The 20,767-nt window shown below is 41.8% G+C and overlaps 1 protein-coding gene across 1 annotated transcript in view; it reads right to left on the bottom strand.

Moving 5' to 3' along the window:
- CD2AP (CD2 associated protein) overlaps nucleotides 1-19,566 on the bottom strand; it is a 133,291-nt gene extending 113,725 nt beyond the window's left edge. Inside the window, exon 1 of the mRNA XM_055137003.1 lies at nucleotides 19,240-19,566. Within this exon, the coding sequence (XP_054992978.1) occupies nucleotides 19,240-19,243 (4 nt within the window). The 5' untranslated portion in view covers nucleotides 19,244-19,566. The remainder of the gene's footprint in view (nucleotides 1-19,239) is intronic.
- Between the last annotated feature and the right edge of the window lie 1,201 nt (nucleotides 19,567-20,767).

Genomic DNA, 20,767 nt, shown 5'->3' with positions numbered 1-20,767 from the left:
ACTGCTCATCAATTTGTTCGAGCGGGCACCAGTAACATCTCTCATTGAGAGACTTATTGTTACTGTTTTTGGCATATCCAATACTCACGGGTAGCTTGCCAGGCTCTGCCGTGCGGTCTCGATACTCTCGGTAGCTTGCCGGGCTCTCTGAGAGGGGCAGAGGGTGCCAAAAGTAAAGCAAATTAAAAAAAAAAAAAGGTATTCTGGATATCTGAACAACTCCCTACAGTATCTCACACACACACACAAAAAAATGCACCATCATTTAATCGTAGCACCTACTTTTTAAGTAATGCCAGCACAATATTTTTGATCTTCACATAATGGTTATACCCCACTCTACTGTGAAAATATATGGCATAAAATCTGCAACTATTATGGAGTAAAATGGGGTGTGTCATAGGTCAAACTAAGAAAAAATTCCAATCCTATTTGCCTTATGCCTTTAAATAATTAATTTATATCCTAATATTTATTGCTTTTATTACATTGCACATTCCTAACATCAGAACATTCTTAAATGTACTATATTCCCTCTCGTGTTTGGATTTAGAGAAGAGGGTGGTAGAGGGGGGAGAGGGATGCCATACCCAGAGTTGCTCAGGACGTACTACTGGTTCTGTGCTCAGGGATCACTCCTGATAGTGCTGGTTTACCATATGCATTACTAGGGATTGAACCAGGTCAGTCACATAAAAGGCAAGCATGTAAACTTGTACATACTATTTCTCCAGCCCTTGTTTGAATTTCTATTGAATTCACGTTAATTTTTATTACTATTGTATCTAATCTTATTCCTCCCACAACAATACACAATCCAAACACATTCATGACAACAATCAACCACTTGAGGGAGACATGAGAAGCAGGAGCGTTCAAATTTCATGAGATTATGACAATGTTCTTTAATCCACATGACTTTGATAGTATGCCCAACTACCTGGAGCACTAAAACTTGTATTTATTTGAATTCCTAGTCCCTGGCATGGCATTAATAACATTCCTCCTGTTGTGGAAAATACTTCTTAATCTCTCAACTGAAATTTCTTTCCTTGATGTGGCCTTATGACAAACTGTTTTCTTAATGTTGGTTGTGAATTGTAATTTGTCAATTTTGAACTATTTTCTGCTAGAAACATCCAGTGATTACATGCCACACACTCTTCTTGCAATTACCTGGACAATGAACCATTGAATAAAACCTAAGCTAAGCAGCACTAAAACAGGTACTGAGGGGCTGTAGAGACATAACAGCAGCTAGGGGACTTGCCCTGCATGTGGCTGATCTGGACCCAATCCCCGGCCTCCAACATGGTTCCCCAAGTTCCACCAGGAGTGATCCCTGAGCAGAGTCAGGAGTAAGCCCTAAGCATTACTGGGTGTGGCCCAAAGACCAAAATTAATAGAACAGGTATTGAAATTTAGAATAGGTACTGAAATTTAGTCAGTCAGCTGTTTTAGTAAACTAGATGACAAAATCATGCCGGGTAGTTAGAAAAAGTGCCTCTTCCCCAGTTCGAGGACCAAGAAACTGTGCAAAGCCAAGCCATTGGACTCCTTCAAGCCCACTAACTCTAAGGGCTCAGAGGTTCTGATATCTGTCCTTGAATACCTCAATAATCCTGGTATACAAATAGGAATAACTGGATACTCACCTGTAGGATGACCAAATTAGCATGTTAGGGACCCAGAAAATTGGTAGAATCATAGATTATAAGTAGTAACCTCTTACCGAAAAATAATCAGACCAGGTCTAAGATTATTAGCAATCTGAAGCTCAAATCACAGCTCCCACAAATCTTTTAAGAATAACAGGGGCCGGAGTGATAGCACAGCGGGGAGGGCGTTTGCCTTGCACGCGGCCGACCCGGGTTCGATCCCCAGCATCCCATATGGTCCCCCAAGCACTGGCAGGAGCAATTCCTGAGTGCAGAGCCAGGAGTAACCCCTGAGCATCGCCGGGTGTGACCCAAAAAGCAAAAAAAAAAAAAAAAAAGAATAACGCAGAAATGGGGCTGGAGCATTAGTACAGGTAGGGGATTTGACCAATCCAGATTTGATCCCCAGCATCCCATAGTGTCCCCTGAGCACCATCAGGAGTAATTCCTGAGTGCAAAGCCAGGAGTAATCCCTGTGTGTCGCCAGTGTGACCCAAAATGGAAAAAAAAAAAAAGAAGAACGTGGAAACAAAGAAATTCACCTTCTCTAGCACAAGTGCAAGTAAATCAAAACCTGAAAAGTGTAAAGCTTATCAAAGAGGAACTAAAAGCAACATTCCATGCAACAGCAATGAATATAAAGCGATCTCTGGAAGAAAAATTCAACCAGCTTAAGAATGAACTGATTCAAGTATCAAAGAGTTCATTCAAATAGAATGGAAGGAGTTGAATACAACAGCAAGCCACAGCAATAGAATTCAGTATGCAAAGAACCGTACTAGTGGTACTAAAGACAAAATAATAGCCAACATGAAGTGGAAAAAGAAAAAAATAGTAAATAAATAGGAGAGAATGTGAAATTCTTATTATTAGCAAGAGAAATAATCTCCAAATTATAGAAATGCCAAAAGGGAGAGAAAAGAAGAACAACAACTGGTGGAAGAAACAATAACTGAGAACTTTCCTGGTCTCTAAAAAGAGGCTTCTGCAGAATCAAGAGGCCCAAAGAGTACCAAACAAGATAGACTCAAAACAACACCAAGACACAAAGTAATCAAAATGATAAAAACAGAAGAGTATAACGGACTACTTACAGCAATTAGAAGAAAAACCTCAAATATAAGGAAACAGCGTAAAAATCACAAGAGACCTTCCTTATGATATACAAGCAAGAAAAGAGTGGAGTAACATATTCAAAGTATCAAATTAAAAAAAACTTCCAATCTCCAGCCCACTACCCTGTAAAGCTTTCACTTAGTCTTAAGGGAAGCTAAAAAAAAAAATAAAAATACAAAGAGAGCTGGCAGTATTTACAACAACTAAACCAAGTCTACAAGAATTACTGAAAGGTCACCTATCTAAAGCAAATATATACTTGCAAAAATAATTTGATTCTACTTACACAAAAATGGTCTGAAGCACAGTGGGTACGGTGTTTGCTCTGCACACGGCGGGCCCAGGTTTAATTCCTCTGCCCCTCTCGGAGAGACCGGCAAGCTATTGAGAGTATCCTGCCTGCATGGCAGAACCTGAAAGGCTACCAGTGGTGTATTCGATATGCCAAAAACAGTAACAAGTCTCACAATGGAGACGTTACTGGTGCCTGCCAGAGGAAATCGATGAACAAAGGGATGACAGTGCTACAGTACTGCACAAAAATAGCAGCAAAGTCCTTTACATCAATAATCTCTCTGAATATCAATAGACTAAACTCTCCTATAAAACAACAGAGAGGATTATGGTGCCGCCAGCAGGTCAACCTGTACCTGCGGGGCGAGTGCATCAGCAGCCTGATGGTGCCACAGCACAAACTGCCGCTGTGCCTATGGTCAGACCCCCAACAACTTGGGACCAAGTTTACCAAGAAATTAAATGGACAAAAGTTAGGTATGTGGAAGCCACACCCACAAACCACCTCTGGCTCAGCTACACAAGCTCATTTGATTGGCCTTATTTCAGAGACCCATAGATAAATCTCTAAAGAGATCCAAAGCCACAGTTAATATCAGACTCGCACATAGCTGAACAGACTGGGGTAAATCAGAGGGGGGGCGGGTTGGCCTGTGCCGGCCCAAGCCGAGCCCCGAGCAGCCGCTTGCTTCCACAATCCAAAATCACAAATCACCACCATATCCCCCGCCTGACTGCACCATCTCAGGACGGACCTCACCAAGATATAATCTGCTAGAAATTTTGTAATGTGGATCTTAGCACATCAACAGCCCTGACCCAGAGACACAACAGCAAGTCCTGGAAGACACCACAGCGCCACAGATCTCTCTGGGCGCCATACCGAGCCAATTTCACTGGGCACCCCAGATGGAGCAGGTGCAGTCTTCCCGCATACTCCAGATGGAATCCTGGTGACCAAGAGCTTCCACAAGCAAGGCCCAGTTACGCGGGCTCTAGGATTGACTCTCCAGGCCGCATGGCGGCAGAGGACCCGGGCTATCCCTTCCCCGGTCCCAGCCAACCCAGCAGACTGGCTGTCATGCCCACAATGTGCCTCCGGGCACCATCTTAACACACCAACAGTTCTGGCCCAGATTCATAGCAGCAAGTCCCAGAAGACACCATAGCACCGGAGATCTCTCCGGGCCCCATACCATACAATTTCACTGGGGCATCCCAGATGGAGCAGGTGCAGTCTCCCCACCTACTCCAGATGGAATCCCAATTGAATCCCAAAATGTGTTAGTGTCATACAAAGATGTCTCTGGAACCCAATCACTTACAACCTAGAAATTTACATTTATAATTGTGGTTGTGCAAGCTCTCATGATACTCAAAATGAGCTATGGAAAATAAATTATTGAGCGTCTGCCCCTGGCAGTTCAGCTTGAACGATGGTGGGAAACTGCGAGCAAAACATAATGCCCAAAATTGGAGAGTATGGGCAAAATTGTCTGCCATAGAGGCAGGTAAGGACTGGGATGTGGTTGGTGAAAAATGTGCACTGGTGAAGGATGGGTATTCCATCATTGTATGGCTGAATCTCAAACATGAAAGCTTTGTAACTCTATCTCACAGTGATACAATTAAAAAAAAAAAAGTAATGTGGATTCCATGCCCAATTCAACCAGCTTAATCAATGGCTGAACAAACAAGCAGTACTCCTACATTATTTAAATAAAAAGGACATAGAGGGGGCCGGAGCAATAGTAGAGAACGTAGGCATTTGCCAAGACAGAGTTGATCCCTGGCACCACAGATGATCCCCCACGTCTGCCAGAACTTACTTACCCCTGACTGTAGAGCCAGGATTACAGAAGCCCTGGGCACGGTGGATGTGATCCAAAACTCAAACTAAAAAATAAAAATTTTAAAAGGCTAGAGAGAGTGTACAGTGGGTAAGACGCATGTCTTGCACATAGCAGATTCAGGTTCAATCAACCAGCATCCCATATGGTCCCTGAGGACCTCTAGAAGTGAAGTACCCCCTGAGCACAGCGCCAGGAGAAAGACGTGAGCACCACAGTGTGGTCCAGAAACTAAACAGAGTAAATGGATGGATCAGGGGGGAAAATTCATTTTCCATACGCATAAACACAAAAATAGCAACTGTGATCATTATACCAATAATCTCTCTGGATGTCAATGGACTAAACTGTTAGGTCTGGAGTAACTGGAGGGATCAAAGAAGAAAATTCATCTATCTGCTGCCTATAGGAAACACACCTACAAGTAAGATAAAGATTCAAAGTGAACGAATAGAAAACAATCATACACGCCAATGGCAGATCAAAAAAAAAATAGTTGGAAGGCATCCTTATATCACACCAAATAACATTCAAGGAAATAAAGTAGATGCAGTGGTAGACACTATTGATTATGGAAACAATAGGTCAAGCAGCACTATGATCAACATTTATGCACCAAATGAAGGGTCAGCAAAGGTCATAGTTTCTCTGCTCACAAACCTAAAGAAACACATGGATGGAAACAAAAGTAGTGGGAGACTTCAGCACTCCACTTTCACCAATAAACAGATCAACCAGATGGAGTATCAGTAAAGAGAAGAGACAAGAGTGCTTAACAAGAAGCTAGAAGAATTGGGCTTACTATAGAGCTCTCCATCCCCCAAAATCTGAATACACATTCATCTCTAATGGACATGGAACACTCTTCAGGATAGATATTACTAGATATAACTCAAATGTACATTTACAAATATAGAAATCATACAAAGTATCTCTCAAACCACAAAGCCATCAAAGTAGAAGTTAATCACAAAAAGAAGGGGGAAATTTCTAAAACCTGGAAACGGAACAAAACAATGCTCAAGAATGAAATAAAAAGATTCTTTGAAACCACGAGAATGAAAATACAAGTTACCAGAACCTATGGGGCACAGCAAAAGCTGTAGTGAGCAAGAAATTCACAGCAATAAAGGCATATATTAATAATATGCTGATAATGTAGGGAAGTGGTAAACTATAAATCCAAAGCACAGACACAGCAATACTGAAAACATGAGATTCAAATTGCAACCACTGAACTTTGTAATGTGCCTGTCAAAGAAAGGGAGGGGTAGGGGAGGGGAGGAAAGCAGGAACTGAGGTAACTGGTAAAGGTGACACTGATCAATTGGTGTTAAAACATTATATGTCTAAAACTCAACTATTAATAACTTTGTAAATCATAGTTCTAGAATTTTTGTTTTGTTAGTTGGTTTGGGACCACACCCAGCTGTGCTCAGGGCTACTCTGCTCTACCCTCAAGGCTCATACCTGGTGGGACTCTGTTACAATGCCTCCAGTTACAGTACCCAGAAAGATAGTACAGCTGTGGAGGGAACCTGCCTTGCACATAGCTGACCCAGGTTGGATTCCAAACAACATGGTCTCAGAGCAGTACCAGAAACAATAATCCCTGTGCACAGAGGCAGGAGGAAGCTCTGAGCACAGAGCCAGAAGAAAGCCTTGAACATAGAGCCAGGAGGAAGCCCTTAGCACACAGGCAGGAGTAAGCCCAGGTGTTGTCCAAAAACCAAGAAACCAAAAAGTTAAAAAGGCGTTAGGGGAAAAGGTATCTAGGACAGAATCTAACACTAGATCAGAATCTTATCAACGCAGAGTAAGTTTTTGAAAGCAATTTCTTATCAAAGAATCGTACTTTGGAGAAACACACACCCACCTTCAAGGAAAGCCTCCTGTCCTTTGCCTCCGTCCTTTTCCCTTCTCTTAAATAAAGCCTGAATTTGGCCATTCTGTGTTATCTCCTTTCAATCTGGCTGAGAACCTGACTGCACTATTAAAAGTACTTCACGATCAACCCACTACTTCAGTGGGAAAAAATGGTATCCAATGTCCTTTACCATGGAGAAGGCAGCAGTACCTAAGACAGAAATTCGAGAAAATCTTGACAAAATGTTTAAGACCATCAAAGATGTCGTCTTTGTGTTTAGATTCAGAATCCATTTTGATGGTGGCAAGAGCATGGCACTGCCATGATGGGACAATTCCTTGGATTACAAGGAAATATGCAACCAAAGGCTGGCAAGACAGACTGTGTGAAAAGAAAAAAAAGAAAAAAAAACTGAAGAAAATTTAAAAAGGAATACATTAAATAAAAAGTGAGGGGTAAACACAAAGGCAATATTGTGTTGAGTGTAGGTTTTCACAAGGATTAATAATTCTATTAAGTTAAAAAATTAAAATTAAAAAAAAATACCTAACTGGAAGGAGTGGAGTAGCTAGGATGTTATCAACACAATCACGTGCCTCTAATGGTGGCTTACCCCAGAACTTCAAGAATATATACATGTTATTGCTAAGGACCCACTCAGAAGCTGTTCTAGGTATTTAGTTATTTATCTGCACTCTTTATAATGAGAAAAACTGACTCTAAAAGCCATTATGGAGAAATTACCTGTCTGCTTAAACTGGCCCAAAGGTCTTTGAGCTGGACAAAACCAATTGTTTAAAAAAAAAAAAAAAAAAACACCAGGCAAACAATTGTTTGAGGTTATCCAGAAATGCTGCAAACACTAACCAACTTCCTCTTTTCTTCCCATAAAGAACCTGGCTTTTACCTGGTGGGTGTGGCCCACAGATAATCACCAACCTTTACACTCCTGTGTCTCCCAGGGAAGAGAGGGAAAACACTTTAGATTTTCTACCTGAAATTTACAAATCACAATTGTGATTTTTCAATCTCAAATAAAAATGCCTAAGCCTTTTCCGTACTCCTTGAGTTTTTAAGGTAAAAAGTATAAAAATGGGAAAAGGAGAATACACACACATATATATATATATATATTAGTTTCTTCTCCATTTAGAAACTTTTAAGTGCAATTAGTAAAATATGCTTTGTTGACTAAAAAACAGTAACTGTAAAAAACACAGGTATTTGAGATTTCCAGAACAAAACCAAGAGAAATAATGCCATATTTAGTCCAAAGATGCCAAGATCCCAAACATATATAAAAAAAAAAGAAGACTTTAAATGTCCCCACTTTAAATGTTATCATAAGAAGTAATTAAGGCAGAGTAACAGAACAAAAAACAAGTGCACTGACTAATGCGAAGGCTAGAAGTAATAAATACCTAGGAGAAACACTCCAAGATCATATGGAGAAAGAAAAACCTCTTCAAAATGTGATAATGGAGACACTGGACTGACACATGCCAAAAAAAAAAAAATTTAAAAAAAACAAACCCTAGATCATTAAATACACAAAAGTCAGAATGGACTGAAACTATGAGCATTAATTAATATCAAAGATATCCAAACTGGAAACAAATTAGTTAAATTATCATTATTTGCAGAGGACATGATACTATACTGTGAAAACCCTAGACTCCACCAAAACACTCTTAGAAATAATAAACCAGTATAGTAACGTAGGTTACAAAATTAATACAAAATCTATGGCATTTCTGCATGTAAATAACAAATTAGAAAAAATAAAAGACTATCCCTTCCAAAATAATACCCTAAAACATCAAATACTAGGAATTAACAGAGGTGAAAGACTTATACAGTGAAAACTATAAATCACTGGGTAAAAAAATATAAATGGGGGCCGGAGCGATAGCACAGCAGGTAGGGCGTTTGCCTTGCACGCGGCCGACCCAGGTTCGATCCTCGCCATCCCATATGGTCCCCCAAGCACCGCCAGGAGTAATTCCTGAGTGCAAAGCCAGGGGTAATCCCTGAGCATCGCTGGGTGTGACCCAAAAAGCAAAAAAATAAAAAAATAAAAATAAATAATAATAAATGAAAAGATGCTATTCATGAAATGAAGAATCAATATTGTCAAAATGACCACTCTACCCAAAATATTATACAAGTGAAATATTGATTCAAAGCAATATCCATTTAAATTCCAATGATGTTTTTCAAAGTCTTGGAACAAACTCTACTAAAATGTGTATGGAACTATGAAACTTCCTGATTAGCCAGAGCAATCCTTTTTTTCCTAAAAATAAAGATGGGAGGCACTGCATTTCCCAACTTCAAACTATACAATGCTATAATAATGAAAACTGCATGATACTGGACTAAATATAGATCTACAGAACAATGGATGATAATTGAGAATCTTTTACTTTGTTTATTTTGTTTTGGAGCCACACCTAGCGGTGCTCAGGAATCAGTCCTGGCAGGCTTGAGGGAACATATGGGGGTGCAGCTACATGCAAGGCAAGTGCCCTACCCATTGTACTACGCTCCAGCACCTGAACTGAGTTTGAATTAAGCTTAATTTATGAACAGTTAATCTACAACAAAGGAGCTAATATATGAAGTGGAGCAAAGAAAATCTCGTCAACAAAAGGTGTTGGAAAACCTAGCTAGAGACACGTTAAGAAAACAAAATTAGAACCATACTTTACACTATTCACAAGAGTAAACTCAAAATGAATCCAAAGATTCATTCATTAAAGACCTCAAGATTAGACCAGGATCAATAGAATAAACCTGCAGAAAACATCAGATCTCTCCAATAAACTGACCAGAGGTGTCTTCAAGGATATGACAACATATGCAATGACCACAAAAACAAAATAAACAAATGGAATTATTCAAATTAAGAAGTTTCTACATAGAAAAAGAAATTCAAGCTATAACAGACAGCCTACTGCATGTGAGATACTATCTGCACACAACACATCAGATAAAGGGCAATATCTATGAAGCACTCACTAAAAAGAACAAGGAAAAAATCCAGTGACCCCATCCAAAAACAGAGAGAGGAGATGAATACTTTTCCAAAGAAAACATACGGTTGACCAATAAACATAAAAAACAGTGCTCACATATAAGGGAAATGCCAATCAAAACAATGAGAAACCCATCATATCACTGAGAATGGCAAATATCAAAGTCTGTAAATGGCAGAGTAGTGGTGGAAAGACATCCTTCTGCAATGCTGGTGGGAATGTCTTCTGGTTCAGCCTCTATGACAAGCAATATGGAGCTCTCAAACAAAGAAGGGACAGAGGAATAAAGAGATAGTATAGCGGGTAGCATGCTTGTTTTGCACATAGCAAGCCAGGTTCAATCTCCAGTACCCCAAAGCACTACCAGAAGTAATTCCTGAGCGCAAAGTGAGGAGTTAACCCTAACCATCGCCTGGTGTGGCACCCCCCCCCAAAAAGAATAGTACAAAGAGACCTCCGTTATAATCCCTTCTTGGCATCAACACCCCCCCAAAGTCAAAAACATGAATTCAAAAGATGTGCACACCTATAATCACTGCAGCCAATCAATAGCCAAGATACGAAAATAACCCAAATATACATTACAGAATACTATGCAGCTCTAAGGAAGAACAAAATGAAGCAATGTGTCACAACATGAATAAACCTGAAGGATCTCAAGCTGAGCAAACTCAGTTAGAAAGAAAGATTTATGTAAAAAAATGACCACTCTCATATGCGGGACTTAAATACCCCACAAGTAGCAACAAAGGGCCAAAGACAACACAATGAGAGAACTGATCCATAACTCAGAGTTGTTTGGTTTTTGTTTTGGTTTTTTGTTTCTGGGGGAGAAGGAAGTGCACTAGGGACCTTGGAGAAAGGAGGCTGGAACACTGGTGATGGGTGGGGTACTGGACTTGTGTACACTTTAAACCATCATTAACAGTATTGTAAATCACATAATCTCAATCAATTAAAAAAGTTAAAAATAAAGACTTGGAAATTAGCCCTGAAACCAAAATATATTGAAATACAGTAATGGGGGAAAAAACAAAATAAACAAATGCAACTATTCAAATTAAGGAAGTTTCTGCACAGCGAAAGAAATTCAAGCTATAATAGTGTTCTCTAAAGAGTTCAGCCTCAAGGCACTGAGGATATACTTGACATCTCAACTCCAGTGGCAACGGAAACAAAACAAGATGGGAAGGGAGGAAGAGGGGGGAACAGAGACAGAACGGGGGAACAAGGATTGCAGCACTTGTCTTACATGGGGCTGACCCCTGGCAAGATATATGGTCCACTAGCACCACCAGGCATCAATCCTGAGCACAGAGCAATGAGCCTTAAGCATAGAGACTTAAGCACTAATGGGTGGTGTAGCACCACCACCACCACACCCAACCAAATAGAATTACATGAGATTTAAATTTCTGCACAGTAAAAGAAGTAACTACCAAACCACCAATAAATGGCAGCACAGCAATTAGAAGAAATATGCTATCTGTACATCATACACCTGCAAAGGGAGTTAATATCCAAATTATATATTAATTATATACCCACACAATTCAACAAAAAGAACAATCCAAACACTTGTATCACTTGTCATCCCACTGCTCGATTTGCTCAAGCGGGCACTAGTAACGTCTCCATTCATCCCTGTCGAGTGCTAGTGTAGCCCAATGGTGTCTGCTCGCTCCAGGAACACAAAGAGCGTCAAACCGTTCGTTCAAGCCGTTCGTTCAGGGTCTTGACAGAAGTCTGACCATCTCGTAGGTGGTCGGCCAGGCATTCTTTTGACATCCCGTAGAATCCACTCGGTAATGGCTCTAGTCCAACGGTAGTCTCCAAATTGCATTATGTGTCCAGCCCACCTGATTTTCAAGGTCTTGGCAAAGGAGGCACCAATCCTAGATGGAGGATGGAAGGATTCCTTCTCTCACTTGAGTGAAACATGATACTCCAATCACAGCTCTTTCCATTCCTCTTTGGGAGACCCTAATAGATTCTCATCCTGTTTTCATGGGGCCCAGGTCTCTGAGGCAGACGTTAGTACAAGAAGAATGGTGCAAAACACTAAAGAGAGTTTTCCAACAAAGACAGAGATGGCCCACAAACAAATGAAAAAAAATTCAGCATCAATTATTATTATGAAAATACAAATCAAAATCTCACTAAGACCACCTCATACTACTGAGAATGACTATCAAAAAAATACTGGAAACAAGTTGTTAGCAAAAAATGTAGAGAAAAGAAACTCTGATACAATGCTGGAATTTTAATTTATTCAGTGTATATGGAAAAGAGTATGGACATTCCTTTTTGAAAATTAGACGGAGATAGCAGGTAGGGCATTTGCCCTGCACACATACAACCTGGCCAGGTCCCTGGCCTGGAATCCCGTAAGTTCTCCTGATCACCTACAGAAGTGATCCTGAACACAATACTAGAAGTAAGCACTAAACATCATTACTGGTCCAACAACAAACCAAAAAAATGATGAAAGACTAGAGAATTCACTGGGCTGTAGCACATACTTTGCATGCAGGAGAGCCTGTTTCAATCCCCAAATTCAAAATGTCTGCCAAAGCACCACTGGGAACAACCTCCAAACATCAAGCTAGGAGTAGCTTCCTGAGCACTCTCAGATATGGGCCAAACTCCACCTCCTCCAAAACGTAAACTCAAAATAACTCTGCAAATATGACTCCCAGCATATATTCAAAAGACATGAACAGACTTAATTTGAAAGAATACTTGGCACCAGTATGTTCATAACAGTATTATTTACAAGTCAAAACTAGGAATCAATCGCAACCCCCAACACCCATCAATAAATGACAGATAAAGATCCTGTGGTATATATATTCAATGGAATACTACTCTACCACTAAAAAAAATTAGATCAAAAAACAAAACTAGTCCTTAAGTGTCAATAGGATTTTGACCAGAACAAAAAGGGAGTAAGAATGGTTTTCCTGGGGCTGGAGGAATAGCACAGCAGGTAGGGTGTTTGCCTTGCACGCGGCCGACCCGGGTTCGAATCCCAGCATCCCATATGGTCCCCTGAGCACCGCCAGGGGTGATTCCTGAGTGCAGAGCCAGGAGTAACCCCTGAGCATCGCCGGGTGTGATCCAGCAAAAAAAAAAAAAGGAATGGTTTTCCTTATTTTTTTTCTTTTTGGTAAGTAGGACCGCACCCAAACTTTGGTAGTGATTATAGTACTTTTGTATTATGCACACTGAGATATGACACTAAGCCCCCTTAAGTCCCCATTAGAAGCCTATAATAAATCAATGTTTTTAACTAGTCCAACAAGGAAAACATTTAAGAACCTACAGGAAAATGCAGATCTGAACTGGGGATAGAAACAAGGTTATAAGTAAAAAAGTATAGAAGTACAGATAACATCGATCTAATTTAATAAACCAAAAAAACACTGGGGGCAGGTACAATGTCCAAAAAAAAAAAAGTTCTCCTAATAGCTAGTCTAACACCATTTCAGTGAAACAAATACAGCAGATCACTGACCTATGTTGGGGAGTCAACTCTAATCCAAAGTCCTCACTGTGTAAGGATTGCACGTACAAGGATTCAACTAAATGGCATTCATGGCTGGTATAACCTCTAAATGTAGAACCCTGTTTGTAATAATGTGCATCTAAGTGAATTTCTAAGCAAAGTTGTCCAAGTTTCCATATATTTTCCATTTTCTTGTGCCTTATTAGCTCATTTTATTCTTATACTGGCAGTTTTAACTGTGATAGAAGGTCATTATTATCTATGGTTAGCCATAGCCTGAAAATATTAGTATCGAAGTGTTTTCTTCTTGTTTTGTGTTTCACACAGCTGCACTGAGGGCTTACTCCTGGCTCTGCACTCAGGGACCACTCCTGGCAGGCTTGGAGGTAATATGGGGTGTGGGGGAATCAGACCTAGGTTGGCAGCATGCAAAGCAAACATCCTACCTTCTGTACTATGGCTTCAGTACCTAAGATGTTTTCTTTAAAGAAATCATGCTCTCTGTTATCCCCACTCCGGCAACATCCTCTTCCCTTAATTTTTACTGCTCCTAGTGCTTGCCAGGAGTCACTGTGATGCTCATGTCACGCTTGTTAGAGGTCACACTTCCTCACCCTGAGTTTTGCACAGTGCTTGCAAGCAGTCACATCCCTTTTGGAGGTGCTTATACACACCTGGCTACGGTGCACCAGAGATCACAGACAACAAAGCTGCCAGGCTGAAACGGCAGACCTTCCTGAATTACCCTAAGTGCCCAGGGACAAGATTTTGAAACCAAGCCATATACTTGCAAGGCAGGTGCTCTAAGTCATTACACTGTTCCACCAGGCCCTTTATTTGAAGAGACCAGGTAGACATTTGCCTTGCACATGGCCAACCTGGGTTCGATTCCTCCGTCCCTCTCGGAGAGCCCGGCAAGCTACCAAGATTATACTGCTCGAACAGCAGAGCCTGGCAAGCTACCTGTGGCGTATTTGATATTCCAAAAACAGTAACAAGTCTCACAACGGAGACATTACTGATGCCCACTCGAGCAAATCGATGAACAACTGGATGACAGTGCAGTGCAATGCTACATATTATTATGATTGTCCTGTTTCACTGTCAATCTTTCATTCTGTCTCAGTATGAATTTTTTTTAGTGTGGTGCTGGAGATCAAACCAGAGTTTCATACATGCATGGCATGTACTCTACCAATAAACTACATCACAGCCACTATAAATTAAACTGCAACAAAGGGATGAATGTATAGAGAGGAAAAAATACCCAGAACATTTACAATTCAGTACTATGCAGTTCATAGGACTTTTGGAACATATCCCACTACCACTCTGTAACAGAGAGAGAATTATGTATTTAACATTCATAGGGACTGTGCTGATTTCTGAAACAACAATATGCTGAAACTTTTGTAATATATTCAGTATTTTCTGTGAAAGAAAGCACATCAAACCCCCTAACAAAATAAAGTGAAAGGGTCCTAGGATATGGCAAGGGAGCATTTAGGTAGGGGATCTCCTTTTACCCCAGTTATCCAGGACCACTGGTATTAATCACACATGTCCAGTTACTAGTGTAGACTACTAATAGAATCTCCAAGGCAAAAAATACATGAATGTTATAGCTTAGAAATTCCACATTCTGTCAATATTGCTATTTCCTCATCCTAAATAATTCCAATAACCAAGCTCAGTTCTGTTCAGAACAAATCCTATCCTGAATATCTCGTAAAAAATCAGTCCTATCTGATTTTCCCCTAAGGTCAGGTTTTCCAATACATACCAGATCCATTTACGTCCCTATCCACCAAAAGTATCAGTCTGAACTTTAGCAAACATCTTTCCTCCCTTAGCCAAGACATTCTGCTCCATTAGTCTACACAAATTTCTGGTACACAGGTGCCCCGTGCTGACAGTAGTGAGCCTCCAATCGAATTTCCTCTATAGAAGAGTGTCATAGTCTAGCCCCTGTGCTAGTTGAGGTACATCTGCATAGTAGTTAGCTATCAAATTCTACAACCATACAAAAGTCATGGTTCAGTCATAACTATCCCATTTGTCTAAATTTCAATCATATATTGTTTCAAACTTATCTTTTTTCCTGAACACATACTGCAAATGTTCAGATCTTTCACAACCTGCATCACCAGTTTACCTAGAAAGCAGATTTGTAGCTGTTCAACCCTCAACCAAATCAAGAATGATCGCACCTTTATCTCTGCCTGTCCTGGAGAGCTTGACAAGGACAAGATACCACTTATTTACATTCATTAGAAAATCATCACTTACTACACTTAAAATACATTTACTGATATTTCATAGTGGGTGAAAAGCATCCAAAAAGACAGACACAGGGGCTGGAGCAATAGCACAACGGGTAGGGTGTTTGCCTTGCATGCGGCTGACGTAGGTTCGATTCCCAGCATCCCATATGGTCCCCTGAGCATTGCCAGGAGTAATTCCTGAGTGCAAAACCAGGAGGTAACCCCTGTGCATTGCCAGGTGTGACCCAAAAAGAAAAAATACAGATAAATCTAAAAGGACTTCAAGATTTTTATTCTAAACACCATAAAATTTAGATATTTTTATTGTGACGCTTATATTGCAAGCCCCTCATTTAGAAAGAGATGGCAAACAGCTGGTTTCCACAAGAAAATATGAAATAATGAGTGTAAATTTCACTGGTAATGTGATTTTATGAATTATCACTCTTCAAAGTTTGAAACGCTTAGAGAAATCTGGTCGTAAATACTTATAGTTAAGAAATACAAGTGGTTATTACATGTTAGTCATCCAACTTTGAAACAAAATTTTATATTATTTCTTCATGCTCTGGATTAGTTCAAGTGAAATAATTCCTGAGATTGAGAAGTGAACCATTAGGAGGAAATTTCTATTGCACCTACAACCTAAATTCAGATTTTTCTATAAATTGAGCTACAAAATAACTTTTAAAAATCACTTAAATGAAGTCACATTATCTCTAAACCAAAACCAAGTGCATATTTCTGTCCATTAAGACCATCTCAGTATGTGTTTATACAGAGTAAAAGTTTTATAATTTATCTCCAGTTAAGAGAATTTAGTCCTTAAAACTCACTTACTTTAGACCAAAGATATGGCTCAAAAAGATGAGTGCATGCTTTGCATGTTGGCATTCAGAAGGCTCAGGTTTGATCCCCAATACTACCAGTGACTCCTAAACACCACTTAAACCACTTCAAAATTCACTTTCTCAAAATAAAAATTCACTTAGAGTAAGGGTTTTGTGCCATTTGCTCAATTTCTACTGTAAAAATGCATTGCCTTTCTCTCAAAGTTCTCCACACACACTTTTCACAGAAAATACCTCAAATCTGTAACAAGCATTCCTCCATATATAACAAATGTTGAAACTAAAAAAAGGTTTTTACCATAAAATTTAAATAGCTCTCTAGTACTCATTCCTCTTAAAGTTTTTCCTGAACTACATAAATATCCTATTGCTAGACTCTCTCATAGTAAACCCAACAATGAAAGTTTCTTCCCACACAATTTTTGTGAGAATATTATATATAAAATTTTATTTCTACATTAGTTAAAAAAAATTACTTCATTCCACTGCACTTCAATACAATATCCTGCTTTTAACAAAAGTCAAAACATTGAGAATTGTTCTCAAGTTAGTGCAAGAATTTGGAAATCTTTTGAAAACAACCATTGGAAAACTGCAATCAGCTGGGCATTGTTCTAAACATTTTACAAGTATAAACTTATTCTTCAATCCTAACAATCACTGGGGTTGACTTTAAATCCCATTTACAAAGAAAAAAGACAAAGTACAGAGAACTTAAATAACTTAGTCACATAGCTGATAGGGAGAAAATCCAGGATCTGAACTTCTAAACTGTACCACCTAAATGTCCAAACCATTATTAACTAGGTATCCAAAGTTATTTCAAAGGAAAAAAAATAAAGACACTTTTTTTTTGGTCACAAACTAGACGAAGTATTAGGTAAATATTTTAAGTTGTGGTTACAAATCTAAGACTTCTAGTAATAAAACTAAGCGGAGGAGTTGTATACAAGGAGTAAACTCCCATCCAAAACCTCTGGCCTGAATTATCGCCTAACCAATAAATTTAAAGTATACGTTCCTGCTTAAGTGTCTGGCAAATACTTTCCAAAAGTCAACTACAATCTGCCCCCAAGTAACAGATCTTCAACCCTGTGATTTCAACTTGAGTGTGAAAAAACATTCCACAAAAGTAATCTGGCAAATCACCTGGTCTGAGCATAGCAAGGTACAAGGCCTCTGGGAATTCAAGTAGACAGTCTCACATCCCAAGGATTGATACTTATTTTTCTCAAGCGGATCTCACTTAAGATGTACAAATGTAAACGATTTCCACCCTCTTGGAGAGGAAAGGTAAAGTGCGGCACTGAACACAGAGACAATCACAACCAACGACAAAGCCGTGAGGGAAAGCACTTATTTAGACAACTTCAAAACACAAAGGAAACTGATCAACAGCAGGTTTACATACAACCCAACAGATGTTCATGACATTAGAGCGATAAACGGTTAGAAATAATGACAATGGATCATCAGAAAGTGTACACAGGTGTACACCTCATGATGATCCAAACCACAGGTGTCCAAATTCTGATGCTACCTAACAGGAAAAAGACGGTGTTTTGTTTTACTATGATTTTCATCCAAAGCAGTCATGGCAGTTTTGCAACCTGGTGCTTAAAGCTATAAGCCTTCGATTACCAGTTAACCAATCAGAAATGAACTCATTCTAGAGTTCCAGAGAACACTTTCCTACTTATGAGTTGTGCGTAGACGTTGCACAGAAGTTACTTGAAAGCAAATGGGAGATCGGGAAAACATCAAAGTAGGAAAACTGAAGAAAATACACAAGGGCGGCTGAAGCACACTCCCCACAATGCAGCAAGTGGGCTGACGGTGCCACATCAGCAGAGCTGTGTATTTGTCCTGCTTCCAAATCATGTTAGTTTTCATAAATTATTAAGTCCGGCTAGTAGCATGTTGCTATCAAGCAGTATCAGTTCCCTCCCGATTTACTCTACAAAGCCCAAACTGCGACTACCCTAGAGAACATGCTTACGCCTAACGGTGGCCCGCCCCCCCAGCCCCCCTCCGACCCCCAACCACCTCTTTTTTTTTCACTTGTCTAATTTTTTCTGGCGACAGGACTCTCTCCGAGTACTTTTTTTTATTTTAAGATGATTTAGGGCGACAATGCCTAGACCACACCGAACTTGATTATCAGAAGAACTGTTGCAGTACTCAACAAAACTCCCTTTCAAGCCAGGCTGCGAACTCATTCTGCCTCGCGGAGCCCCACACGAAAACTCGGGGGCACGCAGTCCCCAACACACGCACGGAGAGGCCTGGGACTGTTCTCCCGGAGTAAGGAAGTCTAGCCCTAAACAGGAAACTGTTCCCCGCCGTCGGGGAGAGATTTCCTCGCCCAAAGCTTCCCCACCGCCCGCCCCGGTGCACACGAGTCCACCGCCGAGCTCCCGGCACACTTTCGGCGGGGCGCGGGGGGCTCCGAACCCCGCAGAGCGCGCTGCCAGATTAAAAAAAAAAAAAAAAAGTTTGGGAAAACGCTACTTTGTTGAGTTCGCGCGAGTTTGGCGTCCCCACGCCGCGGGGGGGAGGGGGTAGGCTGGGGATCGAGGGAAAATCCCGGGCCCCCACCCCCACCCCGCATCTGCCCCGCCGGCAGGCAGGCGCGGCAGGTAGGAGGGCGCGGGCTGGAGCCCACCCACCCCTCCGCGCGGCAGGCCGCCAGGGGGAACGGCAGGGCGAGGGGGCGCGGCGCGAAAGGCCGCCGAGAGGCAACGCCTCCCCGGCGTGGGCGCGGACGGCGGGAAGCGCCCCCGAGTCGCTCACCCATGCTGGGGGCTCCCGCGGCGAGGGAAGCCCGACACCAGCCGCCCGTCCTCGTCCCGCCGCTGCCGCTGCTGCTGCTCCTGCAGCTGCTACTCCTCGCGCTGCCGCTCCGGCCCCTCCTGAGCTCAGGCGGGGCGACTGGGCGCCTCCATCCGCCCGCGGCGATCCCGGGTCAGTGCCGGCGGCGCGGTCGCCGAAGAAGAGGCGGCGGCGGCTGCTCGCGCCCGCCCACCCGGCGGCTTCGTCTCAGTCCCCGTCAGCCCAGCAGAGGGGCGGGGCCTGCGGCTTAGGTCGCGGGCGCTGGCTCCAATCGGGAGCGCCGGCCGAGCCCCGGAGCCCGCCCCTCGTCTCTCCCCCGGCGCCCGCCTTCTAGAACGCGACGCCCCAGGCAGCGATGGAGACTCGGACGCGGGCTGGGAAGGTGCGGGGAGCAGCGTCGGGTTTGGAGGCAAATCTCGCGAGAGCCCTTCTTTTGCCCCGCCCCGTCCCCGCCTCCGGCTACCCGACCTCCCCCCCAACACACACACCCGCCGCCCCATCCCCCCCATAGTGCCAGGTGCGGTGACGTCACAGCCGGGGGGTGTTACCCAGCCTGCCCCAGTCCAGGTGCCGGGGACGGATGCGGCTAGTCCTCGCCGCCGCGGTTCAGCACAGCTGGGCTGGGCCTTGTTGGCAGCTTGGTGGCCTCCGACGGACACAAAGGGTTTTTGCGATTGGCGGCGGTGTGAGCTGCGGTTGCCCTACTTTCTGCGGCCGTGCTGCCTGGTTGATCTCTGCAAAACTGCAAACTCTGGGGGCGCCTGATAGAAAAGGACACGAGAGGGAGAGCGAATCTCAGCCCGCAGCTCCTTGCAAAAGTTCCTTATGAATCAGAAGCATTTCTTCTTTTATGGGGGTGGAGGGGGGACACAAAATAAATTTTACTTTGCAGTAATGCACGATTTGGCTCCTTTAATCGGTCGGCTAAAAACTTTATAAATCATAGGCGTATAAATCCCTTTAATTCACTCAGAAATAATCCTTATTTGAAATATTACCAGGGATATTTTTCTAGCCTCAATCTGGAAAAACAAATGGGGGTGAGGCATAGCTTCGGAATCGGACGTGAGCCCTTCTTCAAGTTCAAAACAAGTCAAGTTAATTCAGCTAACTCTCCTCCTGTAGACCCAATTCCTGGACGGATTGTGTAGAAATAATACGTGTTGAATGACAGCTACTGTGTCTGTGCTTTTTAGAAAAATTATGTCATTTGATTCTCAAATTATCCAACACCAAAACTGCCTTGCCCTTTGGATCTAGTTCCACCTGGATATGTGAAAGTCGTCAGCACAGCCACTTAATTTCTGTGGGGCTTTGGATAAACTAATCTGGCTGAATTTCAACTTTTTGAGGAAGAAACTGAAAAAAGGAAGAAATCTTTCTTTGCAAAGCTCACTATATGGCAATAATAGCAATCTTAAATATACATTCCTGCGACCCTCTATTGGCCTCTTTTGTCCTCTTTTAGTCCTTTTATTACTTCTAAAAA

This window comes from Sorex araneus, chromosome 4 (assembly GCF_027595985.1).
Source record: "Sorex araneus isolate mSorAra2 chromosome 4, mSorAra2.pri, whole genome shotgun sequence".
Classification (NCBI taxonomy): domain Eukaryota; kingdom Metazoa; phylum Chordata; class Mammalia; order Eulipotyphla; family Soricidae; genus Sorex; species Sorex araneus.
The sequence above is the reverse complement of the archived record's forward strand: the minus strand, read 5'-3'. Positions and strand labels throughout refer to the sequence as shown.